Source organism: Ruditapes philippinarum, unplaced genomic scaffold (genome assembly GCF_026571515.1).
Source record: "Ruditapes philippinarum isolate M1 unplaced genomic scaffold, ASM2657151v2 ctg1994_1_1_1_1, whole genome shotgun sequence".
NCBI classification, from domain to species: Eukaryota; Metazoa; Mollusca; class Bivalvia; order Venerida; family Veneridae; genus Ruditapes; species Ruditapes philippinarum.
In genome coordinates this window covers 215,453-236,099 of record NW_026853388.1, presented here as the reverse complement: position 1 = coordinate 236,099, position 20,647 = coordinate 215,453, and the positions used below count along the sequence as shown (strand labels likewise).

General features: G+C 35.0%; 1 protein-coding gene across 1 annotated transcript; it reads right to left on the bottom strand.

The window, feature by feature from the left end:
- Positions 1-37: 37 nt before the first annotated feature.
- LOC132736729 (uncharacterized) lies at positions 38-20,327 on the bottom strand. Its single transcript, XM_060723927.1, has 3 exons — positions 20,155-20,327; positions 6,873-7,017; positions 38-821 (listed from the first exon to the last, which is right to left on the bottom strand). The coding sequence occupies exons 1-3, from the start codon at positions 20,222-20,224 to the stop codon at positions 695-697; spliced, it is 342 nt and encodes a 113-aa protein (XP_060579910.1). The 5' UTR covers positions 20,225-20,327; the 3' UTR covers positions 38-694.
- Positions 20,328-20,647: the final 320 nt, after the last annotated feature.

Sequence of the window (20,647 nt, the reverse complement as noted above, 5' to 3'; positions counted from 1 at the left end):
TTTGATTCGGATATCCGGATGGCCGTTTCGGCTCCAGATGACATCCCTAATAAAAATTACTAAAAAGTCATCAACATATGCAAAAGAAAGCCCTTACTGTGTTAGAAGCGCAGTAGAAATATGGTAATAAATACTGCAAAATCAGTCTGAAACTCTATATAACATGAAAAATATAACATGGATCTTGAATGTTTTACCTTTCTTAAAATTAAGTACATTTTTCTCAATATTGATTTCCTTGAAATATTTGGCTCGTCTGAGGGCGTGCAGCTTAAATTCCTATATTATTTTTTTTTCAATATAGAAAAAGTGCTGGTAACTTGTGCTATCAGGTACTGTCAATGAGTGCATTTTAAAAGTATTGCCATTGATAACTGAATAAGTTTTACCCAAAAAAAATATTATATACCGGTATATTATTAGTTATAAAGATCGTTGACAGGTAATATTGCCATATACAAACGGCTATTTGTAAATATAACCCAAGCCTCTAGGTGAGGGTTATATTGCAAACAGCCATTTATAAATGGCCATATAACCTGTCAACAATCTTAATAACAAATTTATAATACAGAAAGCATCATTTTTATAGAAAAAAAAGTCAGAATTCTTCATGAATCACAGCAGCTGTGTATATAAAACTATATAAACGTCACGATTATCCAATGAAAAATGACGTTACAAACGTGCAGTATTATAAAATAATATATACCTGGTACTTGCAATAATAAAAAATATCTGAGCCAAAACGACAGTTTATTTGGCTAGGAACTCCGTCGACAACGACTCTGATATAATGAATCTCCTCCTCTTTCATGCCTCTGAAATATTTAATGTAATGTAATAAAATATGTATAATGAACGAGAAAAATTATCAAAAATATTATTTGAATTTAAGAAATATTACAAAAATATCATTTTAACCATGGTGCATGTAATAAGTTGTTTGTTACATAATGATGTTTGCTATTCATTGTTTGTTTATAAAATATTTATTCCTTTTATTGGTTAAATTATATATGAAACTAGGATAAATTAGTAACAAGAGCCACCGCCGGGCGGGGGCACGCTCGACTTTTTACTTTCTCTAAAAGCAAACAAAGGAATGTTTGAACAAAATCTTAACGTTTCCTTTTTATAAAATTAATCGGTCTATTTTGTCACATTAGTTTTGTCTATATATTTTGTATATATAAATATACTATTATATATATAAATAGAAACATGTAATTCTATAAATAGAAACACGCAATTCTATGAATAGAAAATTCTAAAAATAAATACACGTGGTGTCACTTGGTGGAGTCACGTGAAGGTGAGACGTGGTGGAGTCACGTGATGAAGTCACGTGATGAAGTCACGTGATGAAGTCAAGTGGTGGAGTTACGTGGTGGAGTCAGGTGGTGGTGTCACGTGGTGGAGACATGTGTGGTGGTGTCACGTGGTAGTGTCATGTGGTGGTGTCACGTGGTGGAGTCACGTCGTGGAGTCACGTGGAGTCACGTGGTGGAGTCACGTGGTTGATTCTTGGGTGGAGTCACATGGTGGAGTCAACTGGTGGAGTCACATGGTGGAGTCATGTGGTGGAGTCACGTGGTGGTGTCACATTGTGGTGTCACATAGTGGAGTCACTTGGTGGTGTCACATGGTGGAGACACGTGGTGGAGTCATGCGATGGAGTGACGTGGTGGAGTAACATGGATGTGTCACGTGGTGGAGTCACCTGGTGAGGTCAAGTGGTGAAGTCACGTGGTGGTGTAACGTGGTGGAGTCACGTGGTGGAGTGAGGCGATGGAGTGAGGTGGTGGAGTAACGTGGATGTGTCACGTGGTGGAGTCACCTGGTGGAGTCACCTGGTGCCTGGTGGAGTCAAGTGGTGGAGTCACGTGGTGAAGTCACGTGGTGGTGTAACATGGTGGAGCCACGTGGCGGATTCTTGGGTGGAGTCACATGGAGGAGTCACCTGGTGGTGTCATGTGGTGGTGTCATGTGGTGGTGTCACATAGTGAAGTCACGCGGTGGAGAGACGTGGTGGAGTCACCTGGTGGTGTCATGTGGTGGTGTCACATGGTGGTGTCACGTGGTAGAGTCACTTGGTGGAGTCACGTGGTGGTGCCATGTGGTGGAGTCATGTGGTAAAGTCTGTGGGTGGAGTGACGTTGTGGAGTAACGTGGTGGTGTCACGTGGTGAAGTCACTTGGTGGTGTCATGTGGTTGTGTCAGTGGTGGAGTCACGTGTTGGTGTCACATGGTGGAGTCACATGGTGGAGTCACATGGTGGAGTCACTTGGTGGAGTCACAAGGTGGTGTCATGTGGTGGAGTCATGTGGTGAAGTCACGCAGTGGAGTGATGTTGTGGAGTAACGTGGTGGTGTCATGTTGTGGTGTCACATTGTGGAGTCAAGTGATGGAGTCACGTGGAGGAGTCAGGTGGTGGAGTCACGTGGTAGAGTCAGGTGGTGGAGTCAGGTGTTGGAGTCACGTGGTGGAGTCACGTGTTGGAGTCACGTGGTGGTGTCACGTGGTGGAGTCACCTGGTAGAGTCATGTGGTGGTGTTCACGTGGTTGAGTCATGTTGTGGAGTTACGTGGTGGATTCTTGGGTGGAGTCACGTGGTGGAGTCAGGTGGCGGTGTCAGGTGGTGGAGTCAGGTGGTGAAGTCACGTGGTGAAGTCATGTGCTGGTGGTGTAACGTGCTGGTGGTGTCACGTGGTGTTGACATGTGGTGGTGACAAGGTCTTGTCCTTAAGTATGTTCTGTTATATTAAGCAGGGTTCGACATTAACGGGATCCCGGGATTCCGAGGATCCCAAAAAGTCAGGAGGAATCTCTGTGATTCCTAGCTGGGGATTCCGTTAGGATCCCTGAAAAATTGCTGTGTAAATTTTTGAAATTGTCTGAATTAATATCATTGAATCACAAATATTCAAGAAAAGTGTTAATAAAGACTGGCACATTGTGACTGCAATGTTAAAGAAAGAATAGAAAATTCCCCGCCGGTAAAATCTACGCTCTTGAATCATGTACGCCAGATTTCCTTTGTGCAGTGACTGCTATCAACTCATTTGCGATATATAATGAAAAATATTTTGGCTTAAGAAACATTCTTGAATAATTTTATATCATGCATTGATTTCATAATATTAAGTTGTGAAAATTGAAGAAAGAAATATAATTATTGTATAATTATTACACGAGCAGTGTGTACTTCAAATATGTGCAGATTGGCGTTGCCGGCGGTAGCTATGAAGTCTACAAGTACGTGTTTTGTTTTTGTGTGTGCCAAAATTCGGCATTTTGATCATTTGTAAAATTTCTGTAAAAAAAGTGAAAAAAAAACAAAAAGATTACTGATGTATTTTTTTTCTCCCTGTAGTACAGCAAAAGTATAATTAATAAATAGAATAAAAAGAATCCATACTTTTCAGTTTAAAATCCTTTTTGAAACTCTGCAGTCTTAAATCCTAAAAAAATATTGTCTAACTAAAGACTGAAGTGTTCTAAGGTCAATCAAGGTCACGCATAATTTACCGACAAAAGAAATAGAAAATCCTTAGGTGAAACATACACCAAATGACGTATATTTCATCTGACAGTTCTTTGGGCCAATCAGTGTTCTGAACTACATGACTGCTGTATGCGGTGAGTGCCTTTGATGTGGCAACTTAAAAAAAATCTATACACACAGGGAGGAAAAGAATCGGACATTTCAGTGTAAAAATTGAGAACAATAAATTTGGATATTAATTAGTAACACATCCTGTCATGGACTTGGAGCAACTTTTTACTTTTAAAAACGGAATCATTTGAAGGTACCCTACTTGTAATTGCAAACAAAACTTTTTTCTTGATATTTTAGCTTTAGTAAAAAATTAACAAAATATTTAATTTACAACAATCTATGGGATATTTCCTTTTAAACACAAAAAGTGTACAGCAAGCTGAAAATCACTTATTTTTTTAAAGTGATCATAATTAAACATTTCTTTTTAAATGACATGAAATTAAATATTTTCCAAAAGTTATCCATACCAGAACTTACTGGAATATGGAGCCTAATCATTACCTGTAAGTTTTTAAAGATCTACAGATGATATGTTGACTCTATTTCAGTGAACCCTAGGCTATCTGGGAAAATGTTTCCCCAGTTCCTACTTAACTTCAAAAGTTCAAACCCTAAGTCCCATTGCCCAGTCACTTGCATTATACCTTCATTTACAGAAACTGGTTCACAATTATCAACCCCAGGGAGAAAACAGGTTTTATTTTCAAATCGAACTCTTGTTCAGTGGGTGAGCTTAATGTTATTCTGTTTACGTGCATGTAAAAAATGTATTATGTTTTAATTTATCTTAGCAGTCCAATTATATATATACTTGTAAAGTAAACACTTTGAAACACTTTTAAAACTTTAAACAGCAATATTTCCAAAGGGCTCATATGGCCAGTTATGTGTTGACGTGCCGAAAAAATTCAAGCAAACAAAAAACCAAAGGGCTCATAAACTAGATTTTCTGCATCTAAAACAAGGCAATATATCATGTATGTGGTCTTTAAAAAAAGAACTTGAAATCGGATTGCTGCACGCCCTTGTTATTTTTCGCCTTCATATTTTACTATTTTGATCTGAGGAATCCCTGACATTTAGGAGGAATCCCTGAAGTAAATCTCAGGGATTCCTATGGGATCCCTTGTTAAAACAGTTAGTGTCGAACCCTGTTAAGAAGTTGATCCCTTCAATAATAGCAAAGTTACAGCAAAAACAATGAAAATGTCAAGGTCATTAATGAGTGACGGTCAAGGTCTGTCCGCTTATTTTTAAGTGTTATCCTTGAAGATTATTATGTTCAAGTTTGAAGACAATCCATTCAAAAATAACAAAGTTACAGCCAATAATAGCCAAAAAAATTAAAATTTCAATAATTTGACCTTCATAGTCAAGGTCATTTATGAGTGAAGGTCAAGGTCTGTCTGGTTATTTATAAGGGTTATCCTTGAAGATTATTATGTTCAAGTTTGAAGACAATCCATTCAAAAATAACAAAGTTACAGCCAATAATAGCCAAAAAAAATGAAAATTTCAATAATTTGACCTTCATAGTCAAGGTCATTTATGAGTGAAGGCAGTCTATGCGAAAGTCAATTTTTTTTTTCAGGCCACAAGGACCGAGACCCTTAGGTTTATTTCCGGCCCGGATGATATTTTTCCGGCCCAGACATTTCAAGCATTATTTTATAATAACTCATTTGAATGTAAAAATGATCGTCTTTCTTTAAATAAGTGTGACTATCATTAGTGTGACCATCATATAGAAACACAAGAAGATGCTGACCATATGAAATAACTTAAGCAGGGTTCTCACTAGAATTTTCAAAGTAGGAGTCCTGGGACTCCCAAGCACAAAAATGTAGGACTTCCAGATCACTTTGAATATGTTAAGCCATCTTTGCTGCACTTATGCAGTTGACAATTATGATGTATACGAGCAGAGTAAGGGGTTGGGGAGTTGGAGTTTGAACAGAGAAAAAGCTTATTCAGGAAAATGGTAATATGTCCCAACACTGTACCATAAAAGTGATTGAAAAGATTTGAAATATAATTTCAAAAACCCTACATCATCAGACCATTATGCTATTTTCTTCCAGATTCACTCCACTCCCCCCCCCCATTAGAAAATATTCATTGTATGTGACAAACATGTATACAGGTAAATACCTCCATTTCAACTAAAGTAAACAATATCTTTAGTAATTTTAATTCCTAAACCTCATTTTAAGTGTTATGACACACATTTTAACAAAACATATCTTCCTTTTGGTTACGATTTTTTAATTATAAAAAGCGGCATCGCGAAAATATGTGACAATTGAAAATTTGTCTGTTTCCTGCAGAAACATTCACAAATCTACCTGTTGTTGATTTTGATTATATTAAATTAAATATTTTTTCATTATTTTAAGATTGTTACTCATCGGCTATTTCAACAGGCATCGTAAAACAAAATTTTCAAATTTGTATTTTACGGCAAAATTTACCGTTGTTGAGACAGAGTTGACTGGTATTTATTTGACATGTCTACAAAATAGAGTTAAGGTTGGTCAATATCTTCTTTTATAAATTCTTTGCATCACGGGGTACTTGTTATCAATCAGGTCATTAATATTTTTAACTTTTTGAAATTTTATTCGGACATGAGGACTGACGGAAAGGAAATTTATCTGGAACCGCATGATTTTTATTCGGCCAGGACCGAGGACCGACGGACTTTCGCACAGACTGGAAGGTCAAGGTCTGTCTGGTTATTTATAAGGGTTATCCTTGAAGATTATTATGTTCAAGTTTGAAGACAATCCATTCAAAAATAACAAAGTTACAGCCAATAATAGCAAAAAAAATGAAAATTTCAATAATTTGACCTTCAAAGTCAAGGTCATTTATAAGTGAAGGTCAAGGTCTGTCAGGTTATTTTTAAGGGATATCCTTGAAGATTATTATGTTCAAGTTTGAAGACAATCCATTCAAAAATAACAAAGTTACAGCCAATAACAGCATGAAAAAGCAAAATTTGGACTTTTAACCTTGAAGGTCAAGGTCATTTATAGATGAAGGTCAAGGTTAGTGTGGTCTACTGAAAGGTCTTGTCCCAAGGGTTGTTGTGGCCAAGTATTAAGACAATACACCAAGAAATAAAAAAGTTATGATCCAGGTACAAGTTTGCGGACGGCAACGGCAAAGCTGCCACGACTATAGCAATACCTCTACTTTTTTTTTTCAAAAAAAAAAATCGAGCTAAAAAACACATAATGTTCCTATGAGTTTGCTGTAAATTAATTCCACAGTACACAACTATAATTTGTGGATGTTTACTTACTCTGGAGTATGACATATGAGATGATTTTTTGATGTGAAATAATTTTCTACCGGGCAATTGTATTGAATGCCCGACTCACTGACAAGGTACACCACGTTCCCAGCATTAGGGTCCTCATACTGTCTAAAATGGTCTGTTGAAAACCCTGACAAAAGAAAACAACAAACAATGGTTACTTAAACAAGTAGACTTAAAAAACAGGGCAATTTAATCAAAATTGTAAAGGGGCCTGGGTCGGTTTATTTTGTAAACTAGAAAATGTGTCCTAATGCCACGGATGCCCCCGCATGCAGCCAAAATTTCATATGTTAATATTTCATTCAAAATTTGTTTGCACAAATTATTTTTTTCATTTCAAGTTCAAAGCCCTTAAAACTATTCAATGATAACACAAACCATTTTTATACAAATTTCTGAAACTATTCAGTCAGAGATCTGCTGAGGAGGTGATTTTGCCCCATTGGCGCTAAAAAGATGAGAATGGCGCAGAAATATCGGCAGCAAAGAGCCAAGGGGGCATCTAAAATCTGTGCAAGACTTATATGAAAACAAAACTGTCCGCTGGGTTATTTAGTCATCCAGTCAAAACTGGTACCAACAGCAACACGTTACCCATTCCCCTGTAATTACGCATATTCTTGAGTTTATCCATTCCCCTATAACTTTTGTTCACCTTATTTACTTACCGCATTTCTTCTCATAATCCCTTTCCCACACAGATACTCACTCATTTCTACTACCGTAAATTTAATCCAATAAAACAAACAAACAAAAAAATTATACAACTACTTAATATTTAAAATGATTATTGGTAGTTGCTATTTTTAGAAAAGCTGTAAGTTACAGTATAATCTGACAGGTGTACAACTTGATTTCCCCTAAGGTCACTCAAGTTCACGCAAGCTTTGGCTAATGAAGTGTAAAAAAAATGTCTATTTCGTCATCAGAATATTTGACAGGGTAAATTAACCAATCAGGGAAACATTGTGCATGACTTTTTTCATGATCAAAAAGTCTGTCTGCAAGTGTCTTTGATGTATGCTTTCTACACAGAGGCATAGAAGGAGTAATAAAATCCGTCAATTTACATTGTGACAGAGACATTTGGTGCAAAGTAGGAACAATTAAATGGATAATGCACAGTATTAGACATTAAAAATTATGTGGATAAATTATGCAAATCAGATATTTGAGCAGCCATTTGAAAAAATGTTTTGCCTGCAATTAATATTAGTTGGAAAATTACTGTGTAGGCATTTTTTTTAATTATTGGTTATCTTCTCTGTTAAATACTGAATCATAAGTGAACCACTTGTCATAAAATATGATTTAAGTTCCATAACAAAGGAAATTCAATTATCTACAAACTTTTTAACAGTCATTTAGGTCAATGTTTACTTATTTTCCCCAAGGCCCATACTTTGGTGAAAATGGCCCATCATTTTCAGATCAAGTGGGCCCAGTACTTTCAAATTCTCGGCAGATCTCTGTTCAGTATTAACCTTTTGTAAATTGCATATTCCATATTTGTAGCAAAAATAATAGTTACATACATTTCCACAAAAGTATGAGTACTGAAACTGAAAATTCAAAATTTTTCCAACATTCAAGAGAGATAACTTTGTCCATAATCATTGAACCACAGCCAAATTCAAACTTGAACTGCTTATTCCTAAGATGTATCTATATGTCAAATTTGAGTTGAATGTGTACAACCATTGGGGAGATAATGAACGGAAACTTAAAATTTCTGATTTTTTTTTTTTGAAGTTCAAGAGTGATAACTCTGTCAGCTATCATCAAACCATGACCAAATTCGAAATTGACCAATGCATTCTTATGACATACATATCTTTAATTTGAGTTGAATATGTACAACTATTGGGAAGATAATGAATGGGAACTGAAAACTTCCTTTTTTCCAAAGTTACAGGGGCATAATGCTGCCAAAAATCATTTAACCACAACAAAATTCGCATTTTACCTGACCATTTCTTTGACGTATCCATATGTCAAATATGAATGGAAAGTGTAATACCCTAGAGGAGATAATGAAAAGAAACTGAAAATTTCATATTATTTTCAAAGTGAAAGGGGCATAAATGTGCTAAAATCATTGAACCATGACGAAATTCAAACTTGACCTGTGCATTCCTTTGACTTATCTATATGATAAGTTTGACTTAAATGTGTAATACCGTTGAGGAGATAATGAACGGAAACTGAAAATTTCATATAATTTTCAAAGTGAAAGGGGCATAACTCTACCAAAAATCATTGAACCATGATCAAATTCAAACTTGACCTGTGCATTTTTTTGACGTATGCATATGTCAAGTTTGAGTTGGATGTATGATACCTTTGGGGAGATAATGAACAGAAACTGAAAATTTCATATTATTTTCAAAGTGAAAGGGGCATAACTCTGCCAAAATCATTGAACCATGACCAAATTCAAACTTGACCTGCGCATTCCTTTGACGTATGCATATATCAAGTTTGAGTTGGATGTGTAATACCGTTGGGGAGATAATGAACGGAAACTGAAAATTTCATATTATTTTCAAAGTGAAAGGGGCATAACTCTGCCAAAAATCATTGAATCGTGACCAAATTCAAACTTGACCTGTTCAATTCTTTAAAGTATGCATATGTCAAGTTTGAGTTGAATGTGTAATACCTTTTGGGAGTTAATGAACTGAAACTGAAAATTTCATATTATTTTCAATGTGAAAGGGGCATAACTCTGCCAAAAATCATTGAACTAATTCCCAAATTTAAATTGACCTGTGCATTCCTTTGACATATGCATATATCGAGTTTGAGTTGAATGTGTAATACCGTTGGGTTGATAATGAACGGAAACTGAAAATTTCGTATTATTTTCAAAGTAAAACGGGCATAACTCTGTCAAAAATCATCGAACCATGACCAAATTCGAATTTGAGTTGAATACGTGCAACCGTTACTAAGATAATGAACAGAAACTGATGATGACGGGATGACAGAATGACGGAATGACCGAAGGACGGAATGAAGAAACAGGGTAACACTATATGCACCAGCCATTATATGGCGGGGGGCATAAAAGCGTTATGTCAAAAAATTGTGAAAAAAATGACATAATATTTGCCTTTTGTGACATTTTGAAACCGGAAATGGTGAATGCGATGAAAGCTTGATTATTTCTGGCCTGTGTAAAATCTACTTGTAGTCGATTAAACTTTATTGGTCAACATGTGCAAATACCATTTAACACGATTGGTGAATATCAAGTTTTACCCGAAGTAAACAATGAATTTCAAAGACAAAGTTCTGATATTTTGTGAAATCTCTTTTGAAATTGTGATTTTCTTTCCGCTGCTTTGTGAAAAAGGTGCAATTTTTGAAATAAGAAGGGGCTGAACATCCGCCGGTGATATAGAAGGAAAAAAATGCCCTGACAAAAAAAAAGGGCTGGTCTGGATCCATGCTGGTAGCAAACCCATTATGTTGGTTTTGTCGTGACACGGCTCATATTTGCATCACAAAATTATCATGAAAGTTAAACAGACATTTCTATGCTCTAATAAAAAAAAAAAAAGAATTTTGAATCTGAGATGTAGGTAAAATGATATTAGCAAAAAGAATTTTAAGTCTTTCAAAGTAAGATTATCAGTTCAAAGAGGAAATAACTCCTCAAATATTAAGATGCTAGAGTTATGAACCTTGTCATGCATGATATGAGTAATGACAAAGAACAATTATGTAAAGTCTAGAGTAATGACAAAGAACAAATTATCTAAAGTTTAGAGTAATGACAAATAACAATTATCGAAAGTCTAGAGTAATGACAAAGAACAATTATGTCAAGTCTAAAGTAATGACAAAGAACAAATTATCTAAAGTTTAGAGTTATGACAAATAACAATTATCTAAAGTCTAGAGTAATGACAAAGAACAATTATCTAAAGTCTAGATTAATGACAAAGAACAATTATCTAAAGTCTAGAGTTAAATGACAAAGAACAATAATCTTAAGTCTAGCATAGATACCATTTATAACAAGCAATCATCAAAGTATTGCAAGCTATACAAAAGTCCTGTACAGGTTGAGAACCCAAGCAACATTCTGAAGGGCCATGGCCATTTAATTATTCCATTGTGGAAGACATGAATGAACTTAAATCTTTTGAGTTCTTAGTTTGTCTGTATCATAGTTAATTGTTCCATTGTCTAATAACAAAATTATGTTTATACAACTGATCTAATTAAGGAGAGAGTTTCTAAAAAAGCTTCTAGCTTCCTACTTAATTGTTTTTGCATTTGATTGTAATTATATTGTGTATAGAGCGGGCTCGGGTCTAATCAGTTGTTGTGTCTACTCGGACGGTGTCTGTTTCTCCTCTTTAACCTCGTGAATATAAAGTTTCCAGCTATTAGTAGGTAGTTTGCAACGCGCGAACTATAAAATTGTACATCAAGCACGTTCTATAGCATTTTTACTTAAACAACGCAACTTTGAACACCAAGCAGGTAAGAATTACAATTTTATTTAGGTCTGGCAGGGTTTATGATTAAGGAAAATGTGATTTTAAAAAAGCGTTTTTAGGCATTTTGTTGTCCCCACCCACATTTTTATAGTTATGCTGTTTCCAGTGGGCGCTCATAAAAGCGTTTACACAACTGAATTGTTTAATCGGACACTATATTGCAACAAGGTTTAATCGCAATGTATCATTTGATTGATGCTTAAGTTATTGATTGATTCATTGAATAAATAAATAAGCAATTAGCCTTTGATTAATTAATTAATTAATTAATTGATCAATTAATTAATTGATCAATCAATCAATAACTGAATAAATAAATGAGTAAACTGAGTTATTACTATATTTAACAGATTATTAGATAATTGATGTTATACAGGTAGACAAATTCAAATTTGATAAATTTGTATGTTAAAATATTTTTAAATAATAAATTAAAAGATCTTGTTGTGGTGATGAAAAATAGTGTGTATATAGGTGTTTCTAAAAATAGAAGCAGGCCTCTTTAATAAATTTAAATCAACCAAATTTTTAATGAACTAAGTTTTTATTTACACTTAACTAAAAATAACTTAAAACTAAACAAGTTGACAAAATGTACTTTAATATAAACTGTTTGTAATTAACCAAAAATATGATAATCAAAATAAACTAGTTAATAAAAGATTTAAATCAGTTGAAAGTTGTTTTAACTGTTATAAATGAAAATATGAAAAATAACCTTATGCCCCGTTCACATATTCACGGATAATGCCACGGAAGAGCTACGGTCTAATCGTTCACGGATTACTACGGATAAGTGAAATTCCGTATTCCGCTACGGTTCCAGTACGGACAAACAACGGTATGAGTACGGAGTCCGACGGATTTATCACCAAAAGCCTCCGGAGAGACACGGATTGTTACGGACCGACACGGTTTGATACGGAGCGACACGAATCAGGACGGACGCACTACGGATACACTACGGGTTGCTACGGTAAAAGCACGGGTTAGTACGAATAAGTACGGTCTGACACGGAGAAGAACGTATTGATACGGAGAAGAACGAATTGCCACGGATCTGTACGGACCTAATACATCCGTCCACAACCTCTTGCTTGCTCATTTTCAAAATGCCTCAAAAGAAAAGAACACCTAGAAAACGAATTGCAGCGTTCAATGATTTTGGCGGAGAGGATTCAGCCTAATCGCGTCCGAACCCCGAGACACATCAGGTCTAATTAAAGTGAATTTCTTGAAGAACGCTGGATCCTCAACAAGTTCGGCCATGGGAGCCTCATTCTCTTCGTAAAAGCCCATCTCTAGTCCACCATCTCGTCTGTCTTCCCTTACCTGATTAGATATGGACTAGTAATCATGAATGAAAACTGTTGATCAATACTGCTTCTCTTTTAATTTTAAGATTTGCTGTTCATCTTACAATTACATTCATTATCGTGATGTTTATTTTTAAAATATGTAAAAAGCTTGTTAATTAATCTTATTATCACTCAATGGCCAGTGTCAGAGGCTTATGAGACACTTCGTTTTATGTACATATTTACTCCATTTTCACGATCCAATGTTTGTAACATATGTAACATTAAATGTTATTCTATGTCTTATGAATTGCAGTACGATATTAATATAAATTTACTTCTATGCATGTCATCAAGCAGCTTGACCACTGCCTCCGCATTCTGAGCCATTTCAATATAAAGTTGCAGCCAGTAAATGGCAATTATCATTTATTATATGTTCCTGCAAATATATATGTCTGTTTTTAACAAGAAGGTAGTATTTATACCCTTGAAAAAGTACATGATACTTAATTAATCCGTACTAAACAGTGGTGGGCCGTACCATTCCGTACTGTTTCGTGCTGCAACGCAATAAACCGTATAAGACCGTGCTAATCCTTGCCTCTCCGTAGTACAATGTATTACTATCGTGGCTTTCCATGACAATGCCGTATTAATCCGTATTAAAACCGTAGCTTATACGTAGGGTAACCGTACAAATACGTAGTTCTCCGTACCAAACCGTGAAAATCCTTGACAAGTTGGTGGACTACGAATCAGTACGGACTATTACGGTTTTCGTACGGACCAGTACGTATCAGTACGGATTAATACGAACTAATAGGGATACGCTACGGTTGATTTTTCCGTAGCAAATTTTTGCGCATGTTCATAAATTGTCAAGGATCGCTACGGATATACAAGGACTACTACGATTGATTACGGTTACAATACGGAGAGCTACTGACCAGTACGGGTAGCTACGGAAGATGCCGGAATTAATCCGTGGCTCTTCCGTGGGCGTATTCCGTGAATATGTGACCGGGGTATTAATGATTCTGTGCTGTTTAACTAATAAATCTGAATAGTAGCAAGCCCTGTTTTTAATATATATATATCAACAAAAATAAAGATCTAATAATTCAAGATGGCTGCCACTTAAAACAAAGAAAAGATATTAATTAATCTTAATTAATTCTGTGAAAATAATTACTAAAATAACTTACAAATTTATCAAAAATATTTCAATGAATTTAGATAATCTCTAAGGTTTACTTATATGCCAAAGTGCCTAAAATAAATTAAATAATTAATTAATTAAACTTCCCAGCAAACACCCGACGTTGACACAACGTTGGATCAACGTTGAAAATTGGTCGCAACGTCGGCCACCTTCACACAATGTTAAATCATCGTTGAAACCCCAACATCTAACAAACGTTTCATTTTGACGTCGACTCAACGTTGGATTTTGGTCAGTAATCTGACAATTAGTAAATTTAATTTATAAAACCAATATATATGAAAATAAGCATAAACAGTGAGAATTTAAGTTTCTTTAGAAAGGGAAAATTATGAATTTATTTGCCCAATCAAAACAACAACAGTGTCACGTGGGTGTCCACCATAGGATATTTGATAGGTGGCCCTCGGTAAACAGATAGCCGCAGATCAGTATAATATATATTTGCTCTATTTTCTTTTTAATAATAACTTATGAATAAGTCAAAGAAGTGTTTAAATAATTAACAAGAAGCGCCGCAATGCGACGAAAACCAGGTTTTCAACGACCAAGTTTTGATGTGACAGCAATCAATAGGTCAAAGTGCACTAAAGTTATTGAGTAGAAGCTGAAAATTCTATTGTAAGCAAATGACCTTGAACTTGCTCCCAGATATCTAAGTGGCAATCCAAAGCTGCCACTCAGGAAGTTTGGTGTCAAAAGGTCATAGCAAACTCAAGTTTGGTGTCAATAGGCCAAAGCAAACTCAAGTTATTGAGTAGAAACTGAATTTCTATTTTAGTAACAGTGACCTTGACCTTGATAACGACACCTGGGTAGCAATCCCAAACTGCCTCTTGATATAAGCTATCCATACACCAAGTAAGGTGTCAATAGGCCAAAGCAAACTCAAGTTATTGAGCAGAAACTGCCACTCAGGAAGTTTGGTGTCAAAAGGTCATAGCAAACTCAAGTTATAACATGAAAACTAAATACATTAACCTTCACAAATGCCTGGGTAGCAATCCCAAACTGCCTCTTGATATAAGCTATCCATACACCAAGTAAGGTGTCAATAGGCCAAAGCAAACTCAAGTTATTGAGCAGAAACTGAATTTCTATTTTTAGTAACAGTGACCTTGACCTAAGATCACAGACACCTGGGTAACAATATCCCAAGCTGCCTCTTGATATAAGCTATCCATACACCAAGTTTGGTGTCAATAGGCCAAAGCAAACTCAAGTTATTGAGCAGAACTGAATTTCTATTTTTAGTAACAGTGACCTTGACCTTGATCACAGTCTGGGTAGCAATCCCAAGCTGCCTCTTGATATAAGCTATCCATACACCAAGTTTGGTGTCAATAGGCCAAAGCAAACTAAAGTTATTGAGCAGAAACTGAATTTCTATTTTTAGTAACAGTGACCTTGACCTTGATCACAGACACCTGGGTAGCAATCCCAAGCTGCCTCTTGATATAAGCTACCTACACACCAAGTTTGGTGTCAATAGGCCAAAGCAAACTAAAGTTATTGAGCGGAAACCAAAAGTTGACGCCCACCCGGTGTCTGTGCTCAAGGTCAAGGTCTGTGATCAAGGTCAAGGTCACTGTTACTGTTGCAATTGTAATGATTATTTGATTTATTTCTTAATTTCAGATACCGGTAGTGTGATGAGATCTCAGGTTGGAGACAGTAAAGGTTCAGATTATGATATGTTTAAACTTTAAAGTATGCCCAAGATCGCCATAGTGGAGGTGGACGAAAGAAGAATGCTAATTAAGATACATGAACATTGCTATTTATAGTAATATCAAAATAATCACAATATTGTTTCATTTAACATTCAGATAAAAAGTACAAAGAAAAGTATAAAATCAGTGAGTTGGATAGATGATTGGAAAACCTAACCTCAGGGTGATCGGTTCAGTCAGGAATAAGCCTTGGTGATATAAGAAAAACATGCATAAAATGTTAATCACAAAAATGTCAGTGTTAATGTTTATGATGAATTTTGTCTACCTAAAACATGATTAATTAATACATGAGGCATTATTATAATATATACTATCAAGTTTAATAGCTTCAAAATACATTATGTAAATGTTGCATTTTTTATAGTACCACATTTTTTGTTTTGTACATGTGATTCCGTATTGAAAATAAATTGTTAAAATTATAAGAATGCCTATTTGTTTACCCTACTAATGAGTTTAAAATGAAAAAAATCATATTCCAAAAAGTTTGAAATGAGGTTAAATCATGGTCAGATAAGGTTGACGTCTAAAAAAACTTTCAAATCCAACCTTCTGCCAATGTTTACCCAACGTCAGGGTCTAACGTCAGTACAACGTTGGTACGTCTTTTGTTTGCTGGGTTAGAGAGCTTTAAGAGTTGTTACTTTTCCAAAAAATAGCAGCAGAATGACAAAATTGTGTAAAGTGCCTGTATTTATGCATACTACTGGGAACCAGAACTTTGTGTGGAACCAGTAAAATGCAGAACTGTTCTGATTGGTCAATGAATTTTAGCCAATCAGAGCTCATTAGGGCTTTACATAACTACCATAGATTTGCGGCCATAAGTCGACCAAAAACGGCTGCAAAAATTGTCCATAAAAATCAACTCGACTTATGGTCGAGTTACTAAAAAGTATTGATCTTATTGAAGCGGTGATGCGGGCTCATTTTTCAGTTTTTAAATCAGCGGTCGGTATAAAGGAAAATTGGAAAATCATAGTTTAATAGCAATTAGCAGAACACATTTCCCTTTGTTGCTGGAGAATATGAACTAAGACTTGCTAAAAATATTTACCCTTCTCAATATATCCATGTGAAAAACAAAGTGTCAACAGGTGCTAATACACTGTACATAGACATACCAGTACCTTTGATCATTTGTCAGGGCAGCTGTTCTTACGTCACGCTCAAGATGATTGTATTGATTAATGTTATGTACAAAGTTTTAGGGCAGACCAAACAAAGACCAATCAAATTAACATACTCATTTGTCAGACACGCCCATAGCCAATCGTGTTTGATTAGCTCTTTTGCATAGACTTTTTTAATTGGATGAAGGCGTGTTCATAATAATTTATTCCCACTTTCCTGTAATTAATGCTGCCTTAAAAGATCTTCCATTCTTACTATATAAAAATTAAAAACAATCTGACACAAATCTTATAAGGAAGTTATGGACCGGACACAACATATACCCTCAAATAGACAATGTTGACCTTGAATGAGCAAGTGCAACCTTGACCTTGGAGGTAGGGGTCTGGTTGTTGCGCATGACACATCGTCTTATTATAACAAGCATTTGTGCCAAGTTATTTCAGATTCCTTTGATAAATGACAAAGTTATGGTATGGACACGAAAGTGTGACAGATGGACGGACGGACAGACGGATGGAGCCTATTACTATTTCCCCCTTTTTTCTTCGAAAAGGCGGGGGACAAAAAACCTATGCTTCCCTGGAGCAGGGCTCATTTTGACCCAAAAGCTATAATTTGAATTTTTTTAGAAGAGATCTTCAAGACAATTTTTCATATAAAGCCTCTATAGTATAATTCTATAGAAAAAGATTTTTAATGTTTTAACTATATACTTACTTACAAGGCAAACCAAGGACTTCCTAAATTACGCCGGAGAAGTTGCGATCACAAAAGCTCAATTTGAGCACTTTGTGCTCAGGTGAGCGAAAATATTGTACTGCACATAAACTTATATCTACAGTCTAGACGTCGACATCTGGGTGTGTCTGATAGCTCTCCAAATACTTCATATAGTTGAGCTCATAGAAAAGTTAAAACTAAGAAAAAGGTTTTTATTTAGTATTAAGCTATATTAGTTTTATAGAGGATATTTATTTAGTTCAGTGTAAAATCAGAATATATTTCACTGAGTGAGCATGAAAAGGTAGATTTCACGAGTGAGGCAATCATGAGTGAAATATGAACTTTTGGTGTTCACAATAAGAAAAAGATCTTTCACTAAACTAAACAAATTTTCTTATATGCAAAGAAACATTTAACTAGACATGTGTCCATAGGACACGGTGCCCCCACACGCCACTGTTCTGTCAATCTTATGACTCTAGGTCAAATATTTTTTGGACAACATGTGCCAAAAATTGAAAACTAAAAATCTTTTACTAAGTAAAGGGCAAGAACTTTACAAATACTAAATAAATCAACAAGCAAACCCCAAGGTGCATAAGTACACATGCTGATCAACATTCTTGTAAACTTTCAGGCCTACAAGTCAAATATTTTTTGAGCTATGCATGAACAAGTTGAAAATTGCAAATTTATACTACTGTAAGTCAAGGGCAATAACTCTAACAAAACTGAAAAAATCCACATGCAAAGTCCCAGGTGCATAGCTTCACGGTGATGTTGATCATTATTCCTGTAATTTAGTAAAGTTGATCATAATTCCTGTAAAGTTGGTTGATTCTAACTCACACAACACAACATAATTAAACGGTTAAGTTTTTACTAAGTCAAGGGCAACAACTCTACAAATACTGGATAAATCCACAAGCGAAACCCAAGGTGCACAACTACATATGCTGAGCAACATTCCTGTAAAGTTTCATGACTCTATGTCAAATCCTTTTTGAGTTAAAAGTGACACAAGTTGAAAATTGCAAAAAAATTCTAAGTCAAGGGCAATAACTCTAAAAATACTAAATGAATCCAGACAAAAATACCCAGATGCACAACTACACATGCTGATCAACATTCCTGTAAAGTTTCATGACTCTAGGTCAAATCCTTTTTTAGTTACATGCGACACAAGTTGAAAATTGCAAAATTTTACTAAGTCAAGGGCAACTAGAAATGTGTCCATAGGACACAGGTGCCCCCACCATGCCACTGTTCTGTCAATCTTATGACTCTAGGTCAAATACTTTTTGAGTTATGTGAGACACAAAAGAGAAAAGATGGAAGGACGGAGAGACAAGGGTAAATCTAAATGACCCCCCCCCCCCAAAAAGTGGGTGTACAGAAAATACATTTTGACCTTATACTAATTGAAAAGCATGCCAAATTATAATACAACCTGCATAATTTATGACGTCACATCATTACGATGGTTTCAGTTTTATATTTCACTGATATATATCCATAAACCACCAAAAAGCAAATAATAGTTTAACCTGTTTAATGATCTATATTGAAATATGTATTGATTCTGTATATAATACATAATCAAAGAAATGAAATGCTAGTTAGGGGCACAAGCAGGGATAACTAGACCTCTACTTAATGACCTGACAATCTTATTTAAACAGATGAAGTTTCATATTAATGTTACTTTTATATACTTGCATAATTATGAATTAAATTGCTCACTACATTTCGTATGTAACTTAAACATGTTATTGTTTGGTTTTATTAACCTGTCAATTACATACTGATAACACGGTCGATGCGCACAGTATATTAATCTTCGGTAGATGTTCGGTAAGTTCCGTGAGATGTACGCTGTACGATGGAATTTAATTCAATTTATATCTCTAAACTAAGTGTACTCAGCGTTATAGGACAATAGGGTAAATCAAAGTGCCACACATGTTTTAAGTTCAAGGCCTCGTTGGTCCATGTTTTTTTCTTATTAATACTTTCAACATATTGAATCTATATATGATTATTTTATGTTGTTAGTTTTTTTATTAGGTTTAACTTAATTTTGTTATGTATAAAATTAAAAGGGATTAAAATCAATAAATGTCTTTTCAATGCCGTCAAACACACTACAAATCTGTTCCATTAAAATATACTGCAAAAATAAAGAAAGAGTACTAAAACAATGGCAACAGTAAGGATCGAACCACAGACCTCTCAATTATCAGGCATTCTCTTTACCGACTGTCCTATTGTGAATTAACTAAAACCTTCACATTAACTGGCGTGACTTTCAATCCATGACTAATATACACCACATTAATTCTCGTAAACTACACGGACCAAACCGAAGTGGGATCGAATATTTAAATGAGTCCTATGATGTATTCATAATTGACAGGTCAATAAAATCAGACTATAAAAGCATATGATGATAAATATAGTGCTGACTTTAGTAACACTCAGTGATTAACTTACGTTTGTTTAGAAAATTTTATCACATGTCAAGAGCAAATTAATTTATCTAAAATTACAGTGATCAAAATCATACATAATATATCTGTTTATTCTTTCTCAGAACTTTATTGTATGCTTCAAAAAAATTGCTGAACCTACCTGACCCATATATAGTAAGCCTTGTTTCTCCAGCTAAACCTCCACTGGTAGGATTTATTGAAGATACCATAGAACCTGAAAATTGAAAAATGAAAATAAATGGCGATGATTCAAAACAACATAAAATCGTCAGTGGGAAGACATGCTGTAACTGCTATGAATGAAACATACGCTAAAAATAATGCGAAAAGCATACGAAAAATAAATTATAAATTTAACCAACAGCTCTCAGAGGAGACAGCCACACTCAACTTATTAAATACTGGATGCAGTAAAGGAAGACAAAACATTATTAAAACAAGCAATTATCAAAGTATTCACTATTGCAAGCAATCCATAAGTCCCCTACCTGTTAGAACCCCATCAACATTCTGAAGGGCCATTTGGCCATTCACTTATGTTTCAATTTTTCTCCTTTTTAAGAAAATTTGTTGGAAAAACTCTTTAAAAGTGATCACAGGAAACAGTTATTATGAACAGACAGATTGAAGGA

What these genes read in the sequence shown, in the direction of transcription:
- LOC132736729 (XM_060723927.1), bottom strand. Translation starts at nt 20,224, where the DNA reads ATGGTATCTTCAATAAATCCTACCAGTGGAGGTTTAGCTGGAGAAACA. An exon ending in GCTTACTATATATGGGTCAG is followed by an intron (nt 7,018 to 20,154) that starts GTAGGTTCAGCA and finishes TTCTTTTGTCAG; the next exon opens with GGTTTTCAACAGACCATTTT. An exon ending in CTCATATGTCATACTCCAGA is followed by an intron (nt 822 to 6,872) that starts GTAAGTAAACAT and finishes TAAATATTTCAG; the next exon opens with AGGCATGAAAGAGGAGGAGA.